Source organism: Neopelma chrysocephalum, unplaced genomic scaffold, assembly GCF_003984885.1.
Source record: "Neopelma chrysocephalum unplaced genomic scaffold, ASM398488v2 Primary Assembly neopelma1_25, whole genome shotgun sequence".
Classification (NCBI taxonomy): Eukaryota; Metazoa; Chordata; class Aves; order Passeriformes; family Pipridae; genus Neopelma; species Neopelma chrysocephalum.
In genome coordinates this window covers 17,551,688-17,561,518 of record NW_020897694.1, presented here as the reverse complement: position 1 = coordinate 17,561,518, position 9,831 = coordinate 17,551,688, and the positions used below count along the sequence as shown (strand labels likewise).

The 9,831-nt window shown below is 47.5% G+C and overlaps 1 protein-coding gene across 2 annotated transcripts; it reads left to right on the top strand.

Annotated features, from left to right (window-relative positions):
- Positions 1-1,905: 1,905 nt before the first annotated feature.
- Positions 1,906-8,256, top strand: SPRY2 (sprouty RTK signaling antagonist 2). Of its 2 annotated transcripts, XM_027674617.1 has the most exons (3): positions 3,139-3,273; positions 4,548-4,726; positions 6,476-8,256. In XM_027674617.1, the coding sequence occupies exon 3, from the start codon at positions 6,527-6,529 to the stop codon at positions 7,466-7,468; it is 942 nt and encodes a 313-aa protein (XP_027530418.1). In that variant the 5' UTR covers positions 3,139-3,273; positions 4,548-4,726; positions 6,476-6,526; the 3' UTR covers positions 7,469-8,256. The 2 variants fall into 2 exon arrangements, with proteins under 2 accessions (XP_027530417.1, XP_027530418.1); XM_027674616.1 differs by lacking the exons at positions 3,139-3,273; positions 4,548-4,726 and adding an exon at positions 1,906-2,672.
- Positions 8,257-9,831: the final 1,575 nt, after the last annotated feature.

The window sequence follows — 9,831 nt, the reverse complement described above, 5'->3', positions numbered from 1 at the left end:
ATTTTAACCCATACATCCCTCACAGCCTAATCCCGTGGATTGCCTTGTTGACACAGAGCGCGCAGACTGCACACAGGGCACACCTCCGAGGATGCTCAGGTCTCTTCTCGCTGCATCCTCACCGAGACGCCACGCTGCCAGGCGTCCCTTCCCGAGGGGAAGCTCAGGCGAAAGCCCGCGGCTTCCTCTGGCGCTGCCCGGCGCCGGGGCTGCTGCCCCCGCGGAGCAGCCGTGACCCGCCGCCCCCCGCCCCGGCGCCGCGCTCCCTCTGGCGGGAGAGCGGCCGCGCCGCCGCTCCCCGGCATCCCCGAGGGTAACCCAGTCCCCCCAGGCTGCGGCTCCGTCGGAGGGCAGCCCCCGCCGCGCCGGGACTGCACTCCGTCTGCAGGCCCGCGGGTCGAAGAGGGTGGGGAGGGGACGGATGTCCGGCCTGCGTCAGCTCTGTGCGGGATAGGGAGCGGTGGATCCCGCTTGAAAGGAAAGAAGTGAGCCCTGTGTAACTCCGGCTGATAGCCCTGTCAACCAACTATGGAAAATAGGTTGCAAGCTCAAAATATTATTGTGGAAGAATGGATACTTGCGTATAAAAACACGAAAACACTAAGGCCGGCCGCGCTGCACTCTTTCTTTACACGTTTTTATCGGGAATGACCACCCCTTCCACACAGCGGTGACCAGCAGGTGTAGGAGAGGAAGTACCTGCGAAATCGCCTCGAATAGTAGAGGACTGGTGGGGGTTTTGCAGCGAGGGTTGTTCATGTAAATAACGCAGTGCGTTCCTGCCTTACCGTGTGTATTTTTAAGCAGTGCCACACGTGGCCCGGGAACACTCGTGCTCGGTGCATGCCTGCGTGGGGACGCGAGGAAGCTAATAGATACATGTTGGCGCAAGATGCCCAGGCCCAACCAGCCACAGCGGTCCCGTCGGTGCTTCCAGCTGGAACCAAAGGGACCGAGCTGTGGCCGTGTCAGGGAACGCCCAGAAGACAGTCACGTTCGAGAGCTGCTCGCAGACCATGTCCCCCGCACGAATGGGAGCTGATTAAAATAAAGTTTAGGGGGGGGTTGTGTGCTTCCCCCCCCCTTAAAAAAATTCTACCCCACCCCCCGCAGAGGCGAGGGGACCTCGCTGCTGCCAGGGCCGCCGCGCACCCCGCAGGCAGCCGCCCGAGGCGCGGAAAGCCCCGCCGCCCACTCCGCCCCGCTCCGCGCCCCGCGGGCCCCGCTCCGCACTCCCGCCCGGGCATGGGGGCGCCCTCAGCGCCGCCTAATCGCGTTAATCCGCGGGACAATGCCCCAAGTAATCACCCTTCCTGCTCCCTGCGCGGCCGGCGACTGGAAAGGGCGAAGGGGGGGAGGGGCAGAAAGTGCAAACCTTTATTCCACTCGGTTAAGAAAATCGTGTGGGAGGGAAGGGGGAGCACTTGAACACGGGTCTCCCCGAAAGCCCGCAGAGGCGGAAAGAGCGCGCCTTCCTCCCCAGGAGAAGCGAGTTCCCCTCGGCTCCCCTGCAAAGCTATCGCCGCCTGCCTCTGAGTAAATACGCGAGCACAAAAGCAACCCCGAGTGGCGTGAGGCTGTGCACGGAGCAGCCTGTCGTGCTCACAGGCTGCGGAGAGGCCCCGGGAGCGGAGCTGCCGCTCGCCCCGCGCAGCGGAGCCCAGGGGAGCGCCGCGGACGGGCCGGAGCCGCCGGGCTGGCTCGGCGGCAGCACTGTCCTTTTGAATGCCTCCCGCAGCTCAAAGTGCTGGCAGGGCGCTGGGAGAGCCAGTGAATGTAGCCCCGCAGAGCCAATGAGCTGGGACCGGATGCGATATATCCTCTGGGACAACAACTGCTCTGTTCCTCCTCAGATCCACATGACGCCATTTACTGCTGCTTTTGCAGAGAGATCACCCTACCTCCTCCGGAAAGAAAAAGAGAGAGAGGGAGAGAGCGAGCGAGCAGAAAAACGCCGAGCCCCTACAGCTCAGATCTCAAATCTTCCTCCTCCTCCTCCACCTCCTCCAAACACACAACAACAACCACCACCACAAATCCGCTGCGCTCCCAAAACAACCCCCCGATTGCAAACCACAGAGCTGCCTGCAACACACACACGCTCGCAGAGGGAGCGAGAAAGCTAAGAGGGAGAGAGGGGAGAGGAGCCTGCAGCAAGCAGCTTCTCAGCAGAACGGCTACATTGCACAAGCTGCTTTTTTGGAGGAGCTCAGTGGAAGAAAGCTCTGGGATTTTATTTTAGATCCACTTTATTTTGTTTTCTTTGGCTTTCCCCTTTCCTCTTGATCATTTGCAACAGCAACAAAAAAAAGTGACTTGGTATTGGCGAGTCGGCCTCCTGTTCATTGAGGGAAAAAAAAGAAAAGCGTGTGTGTGAGACTGATCTCTTTTTAGGAGCAAAGAAAACCCACCCCGACCCGGAGAGGTGTTTTGATTATTATTATTATAGTGTATACGCGCACACAAGTATTTATAATCGATCTGGGGAGAGGGACTTAACTTTGCTCTGGACTTTTTTTTTTTACATGGTGATCATTCTTACTCTAATTTACAAGTTGGACTAAAGCAGAGTTTGGAAAAGAATTTTTTTTGCTTTAGGGCTGGATTTATTTGCAAACCGCAGGAAGAAGAAAATACGAGAGAGAGGGGTTTGGTGCAGCGCCGCGATCACGGTGAGAGCCTTTTCCTTCTTTGCAAAACAAGCTTTTCAGTAACCTCCCCCCCTTGGTTGCTTCAAGAAAACTCCTGGAAATGTTTGAGGCCGATCCATTTTCCATTCGTACAGGTTCTCCCTCTCCCCACCTTCCCTTCTCTTTCCTTTCCCAGAGACGAACTGGAGGTGGGATTTCGGAGCGGTTTCTCTCCGGGGTGGGGTGGGGGGAGCTCCGCTGGGTTTTGCGGGCTGAGCCGCATTTGCGCCCCGACGGGGTGCCTCGGGGGTGCGGAAGGCTGCGCAGGGGGCGGAGGGCTGCGCGGGCGCGCAGGAATGCCTGCGGGGGCTGCTAGTTGGGCGGGGGGTGGGCTTGGAGGAGATACACTCCGACGTGTTCTGCTGCGGGGAGCCGGGGACGGGAGGTACTGCCCGCTCCTGCCTCGCTGGGCACGCGTGGGTTTCCGACAAGCCTCGGGGGAAGCTGAAGGAACGGTGCTGCGGCGTTGGCGAGCGTCGGGGCTGTTTGTCCCCCGGTCTTGGGGGAGAGCGAGCAAACTCGCCTTACAGTGCATGATTTACGCCCGTCTGTCGTGGCGTCGGGAGATCCGTGTGATTCGGAAGTGAGTGCGCGTCTGGTACAAATACGTGAGTGTGTGTGTGTGTGTGTGTGTGTGTACACTTAGATATTTCTCCTGTGGTGAAACTAATTCGATCTGTAAGACGAGGAAAGTGCTTCCCTAAGTTCTTCTATGTAGAGGGCATGTGTGGAGGGAAAGGAAAAGCCTTAATTTTTACTTTGTTTCTTTTATTTTTTTTTGGTGGGTTACTTCATAGCAACCTCCCTTTCCCCCAAAGAAAAAAGCTGCTGGTGTTTTCAGCAAGCTATTTGTGTGTCACTTTGCCCCACCCCGATGGTAAAGTCCCTTTTGCCCTAATCCATAGTCTGATCACACACTCGGCCCTTAATGGGGGTTTCAAAGCACTTTGAAAGAAAAGGAGGTGGTTGGTGTGTGTGCAGTGGGAATGGGGGTGGGGGTGTCTTGCACAGGCTCCGGCCACAAAACAGAAATTCATGGGCAGAGGACTTCTCTCCCTTAGGCTTCGCCTTTCCCCGGCCAGCAGGACACGGGGTTTTTCCACAGCACGCAAGAAGCCCCTCGCGTTTTAAATTTCCCCAAATGTGCCGATGCGAAACCCGTCCCCCTCGCTCGACCTTTTGCCAAGCTCAGCTAGGAAAAGTTAGCAATCCTGGCACTTGAGCTCGGTGAGAGTGGACTTTGGCTCTTAGAAGTGGGGAATCGTGTTATCACACACATGTACTCACAAAAAGGCAAATCTGCTTCTCTGCTCTTGGCGGATGCAAAGGGGAGAAATGCTAGGTCAGGGGCAGGAGAGACGTGCCTATCCGTAAGGATTTTTAGGCAAATGTACGTTTGCAAATAAATGTGCTGGTTCTTTGCATCCTGTCCTGTTAGCGGATCTATCAAGGGGAAAAAAAAGGGGGATCTCCAAGCTCGGCCCGATGCCCCACTGAAAATGCCTCCTGGGTCCCTCCGGGCTAGGGCGGAACGGGGCGGGCTGAAGGTCAGGCAATTTGCAGAATATGCGTAAAATAAGAGGAGCTTTTCCAGCGGCTGGCTTTGTGAAGTTGAATGGGTGCTTAGGGCAAGGCGAGAGGGGGTAATCTGCCTTTTGCCCAGCTGTCCCGGAGGTGTTGTCTGCACCGTCTGCAGGGCGCCTGGCACTTCCCGGGAGGGGAACCTCCTTTAGCATCTCCTGGGGGAGGGCAGGGGGGAAGAGTTAAAAGAAAACATGGATTTGACTTTCTGATAAGGCGACTGCAGCAGCCCCCTCCCATTTCCCAGCTCAGAGGATGTCTCCTGGTTATCTCCAGGTTGTCTGCACTCTCCGGCGGGCTAGGGGCCGCCGCCTCTCACCTGCTGGGCGCCCCCCGCCCCTATGGAGCCGGAGACAGGGAGGGGAGCGGAGACCGGAGGCTGCTTCTCCAGCTCCCACCTTGGCGTTTTAAGGGGGTTCCGCCGCCGATCCCAGGGTCGTCTGAAGCGCCTTCAGGTCAGGGTCAGCTTTGCTTTTTCAGTGGGTTGTCATTTCTGGAGAGGCAGTATCCTCTAAGCTGGCTGGGTCTGGCGGAAATCTGGACGTGGAGGACAGATAGGGCTGCCAGTTCCTCTCAAGGATGGGGAAAGTATTTTATTTATTATTATTTTTTATCTTCAGATAATTTCAGATGAGGGGAACGTCTGCTTAGGCTGTTGGTTGAAACTTTTGATATGGGAGAGGTTTTAATTTGATGAAAACATAAACAATGCTTCAAGCCAAATTTGCAAGACTTTATTTTTTTTTATTTGTGAGGTATGGACACTATGACATACCTCCTGTGTCCAAAACCAGGATTTGACAGTATTTAAAACAGGTGGTCACTGTTTAAGTTGGATTTTTTATTATTATTTTTTAAAGAAAAAACACTTAAAGGAAGGGAGCCAGGAGTTAAAAGGTTAAATGTTTTGCATTGCTGTTAGTATAAAGATATTAATTGTTAAACTGCTTGGCTATATTTTATTATAGTGCGGTACAGTATTATTGTTGGTAGCTGATGTGTTCAGAGTAACACTATGGTGCTTTTTCTAGGTATAATTACAGACATTGCATAGTTCTTGTAAGACAGTTGATTCCTGATTGGGTTTTAGTTGTAAAATATATTCTGGATTTTTGTATAGGTAATTGGATTTTGGAACCACTTTAAGATATGAGAAAGGCAAACCAAATATTAACTAATTTAGAGGGCAGTACTTGAAACTTGTGCATATCTGAGTGTGGAAGTTATTTACAAATTCTCATCTTCCGTGTCTTTCACTGGGTTTTCATTTAAATTTTTACGTCTGCATCTCTACTTTGTAGTTAATGATCTCTTAAAGCAATATTCATAATCAATTAGATTTCTTGGATGTTGGCATTGTTTGATTATATTATGCATGCCTCTGTCCCACAAGCCACTGTTGGTAAGATTTACAATTTGAAATGTAGTCTATGGAAATTTTTACACGTAAAAAAACCCCTCAAACAACTGTGGTAACATTGCTTTTGTAGTATTGAACCTTAAAATAACAATCACAATGGTGTACACAACTATGGCACACTCAAAAATACTGAAGAGAGATATTTTTACTTGTGCTGTTGAAATTTTTGGTAGCACTAACTCATTTCATGTCTAACCTCAAACATTTTATTACTATTTAGTGTTTTTCTTGGGACCACTGGTATTAAACTAAAATTTCCTATTTACATCGTGTAAAATTTAATGTGTAAAGAGACTAGCCTACCAAAACATTATTCAGTTTTAAACAAAATTGGAAAATTATATGTCTGTCATCAGCAGGTCACATTACACTTGCTGAATACTTGCAGGCTTTTTTTTTAATATAAGTTTTTCAGTAGCCTGATGTGAAATAAGTGTCACTTCAAGTGGCTGAAATCACTTTAAAGGCCATGACCTAACCAGAAGATGACCTGGGAAGCCTTAGTTACCAGGAGCAATATCTAGACTTTTCTAGAGTCACAAGTTAAGCTGCACAGTCCTAGAAAAGAAACCCCTTAAGCTCTCCACAGCAGAAGGTAGAACAGGCCAAGGGAAGTACATTCACCTGACTGATGCCCATACTCTGCCTCAGATGTGACTCCTTTTTTTAATGGCTGATGCATTACTTGATTGCATGTAGTGCTGTGGGATCCCGCAGGCTTGAAAGGCTGCTGGAGTGAGCATGAGATGTATTGCAATAGTGAATCCTCTCTTTGTTGCTCTAGGATTTCAGATGTGTTCTAAGCCTGCCGGGGTGAGCACGCTTCCGGGCACTGATGGAGACAAGAGCTCAGCACAGCAGCGGGTCGCAGCCCTTACTACAGGCTCGGCGTGACAGTGGGAGACCGCACGGGGAGCCTGACCTGCGAGATGTCCTAATGCAGCAGGTTCACGTCTTGTCATTGGACCAGATCAGAGCTATCCGAAACACGAATGAATACACAGAGGGACCTACGGTGGCTCCACGGCCAGGGGTCAAGTCCACTCCTCGGCTAGCAACCCAATCCAAAAATGAGAGACCCCATGGCTTGCCCGAGCATCGTCATTTTAGCCGGATTCAGCACACACAGACACACACATCTTCTCGGGCACCGCTGTCCCGATCTATCAGCACGGTCAGCACAGGTTCACGGAGCAGTACGAGGACAAGTACGAGCAGTAATTCTTCTGAGCAAAGACTTCTAGGATCATCTTCAGGACCAGTTGCTGATGGGATAGTCCGAATGCAGCCCAAGTCTGAGCTCAAGTCGAGCGAGCTGAAGACACTGAGCAAAGAAGACTTGGGAGCGCACAGCTATAGGTGTGAAGACTGTGGAAAGTGTAAGTGTAAGGAGTGCACTTATCCGAGGACCCTGCCCTCATGTTGGATTTGTGACAAGCAGTGTCTTTGCTCAGCCCAGAACGTGGTTGATTATGGGACTTGTGTTTGCTGCGTGAAGGGCCTCTTCTATCACTGCTCTAACGATGACGAGGACAACTGTGCTGACAACCCCTGCTCCTGCAGTCAGTCACATTGCTGCACCAGGTGGTCCGCCATGGGTGTAGTGTCCCTCTTTCTGCCTTGCTTGTGGTGTTACCTACCAGCCAAGGGTTGCCTTAAGTTGTGCCAGGGCTGTTACGACCGGGTAAATCGACCTGGGTGCCGCTGTAAACACTCCAACACCGTTTGCTGCAAAGTTCCCAGCATCCCCCCTAGGAACTTTGAAAAGCCAACGTAGCATCACTAGTCAGACATACTGAAGTAACAAAGATTATTATTTTAACGTACATATGCAACCAGCTAAGCAGCTATGGTCTTGGCACTGTAGTAGAAGGGTTGGGGATGTACTTTACTGTTTGCAGTGAAATGCTTTTCTCTGTGTGTGCCATCTTAACTGATACGCTTGTTAGGATCCAGCTAGTGGCATACAGGGAAAAAAAAAGGGATGCAGTACATTGTGACCCACATATTGCATAAGCTAAAGCAACACAGACACTCCTAGGCAACTCTGTTGTTTGTGAATAGTACTTGCAAGATTTGTAAATTAGTAAATGACTGCTTTTTTTTCATTGTTTTCTGCCAGAGATAATATGCTATATTTTTGTATATACAATAATATTTTCAACTGTGAAAAGTAAGTGGTGTCATAAGACATGGCACAGTCATAAAATATTATACTAATATGTTGTACATTCGGAAGAATGTGAATCAATCAGTATGTTTTTAGATTGTATTTTGTCTTACGGAAACCTTCTATTACAAGACTTTGATTTCCCTTCGGACTTCATGTATATTGTACAGTTACAGTAAAATTCAGCCTTTATTTTCTAATTTTTTCAACATATTGTTTAGTGTAAAAAATATTTATTTGAAGTTTTATTATTTTATAAAAAGAAATATTTATTTTAAGAGGCATCTTAAAAATGTCACCCCTTTTTATGAGGATGTCACAGTTGCTGCAAATAAGGGGTGAACGATGCATATGTTCACTATAAAATAGAAAATATATTAACGTTTGAAATTAAACTGGCTACTTGTCATTTTTTCCCCCCATTTTTTGTTTTGAGTTGGGAGAACTGGTAGTTCTAATTGCAAACTTCACAGTGTTATAGTTACAGTGAGCCTAATATGAAAATGAAAATAGATTTTTTAAGTGTATTCTTTTGTTACTGTTTACTTCACCTGAAAATAATACAGGTTTTTTGTTTCCTTCCTTTGCACAGATGTCCCATATACTGTTTCTACAACAGAAAAGGAAAACGAACATAGGAAAATGCGTTAATTCATTCCAGACTAGGACTAATAGGCACTGAAAGCTTGACCTATTCTATAAGTGATGAGCTTTTGTGCTTCGAATAGGAAATAAGTAATCACTCACAAAAAATGTTAGGCTTGCATGGCTTTACTCAGAGAGAGGAGAAAAAAAGGGTAATTAATACGGTCAGTGCAAAAAGCTTACAGGATTACTTGTTAAAGGTAGAAGAATATGCCACAGGGAATGATAGATCTGAATGCAGTCCAGCCTTATGCCAAACATTTGCCTCACTTGTAAGAAGAAAGTTGCTTGATTTGTCATTTGTCGCAGTTACCTTCCACTGAGGTCAAAATCCTTTTACTGCCAAGTTTCCCACCGGAAGCCTAGAGAATGATTTACCTTTCTTTATTAACAAACTATCATTTCCTGTTCTAAGCATGTCTCTCCAAGTTGAGAGGTCCTAATGTTCAATTTTATTTATAAATTTCTTAAATTGGCATTTAGAATAGTTGTAAGTATTTTTAAGCTGATGCTTAGAAAAGTCTCCCAACCTTTTCTGAACCCTCTCCAAGAAAAACAAGTTATTACTAATAAATTAAGAACTCACTAGAAGTTGAAAACCAGAGCACTGAGTAAATGTTCTGTCTTTTTACCCCTTAATTTTCATCTCTGATCTGGTATTTGGACTATTTTACATAGGTCTGTAGTACTCAAAAATCTTACACTGTGTGTTTGTATTGATTATCAATCATCAAGTGAAATTAAAAAGTGCTTGTTCTCTTTATCTTTTTTTTTTCCTCTTACCTCTCTGGTGCAAAATCTAAGGTGGTTTTCTTTCCTTTCTGCACCAGCTGTTTGGATATTTTGGTATACAAAGATGAACAGTATATGTTTATCTTTCTGAGCAAAATTTGCCAGAAAGAAGGTGGCTTATGTTACATAAGTAATTTGTCCATATTTAAAACATATATTGGTACTGAGTATTGGGGTATATATGTGAGATTGTACTTGGATGCTGATAAACAGTGATCTTTATTATTTTAATTTTTTTAGAATTTTTGTTTGTGAAGGGGTTGGTAACCGTCACGTGTTTCCATTCACTGAATGTAGTTCTTGAATTAGATTAGGTGCTTATGCCTAAACTATCCTGGTTTGATTGAAAAAAAAATGGGGGAATAATGAGATAGTCCATTTAATTGGGGGAATTTTTAACATTTAGGCTATGTGTTGGAAACCCCAACCCCACTTATTTCAGTAGACAGTAAATCTGTTGTTTTGCATTGATGAACTTGACAAAACTGAAGGTGAGCACTGTCTTTTCAGTCATTTATATTTTGGTCGAGGAA

Bases quoted from the DNA above. Each gene is read 5' to 3' on its own strand.
- SPRY2 (XM_027674616.1), top strand. From the start codon at position 6,527: ATGGAGACAAGAGCTCAGCACAGCAGCGGGTCGCAGCCCTTACTACAG.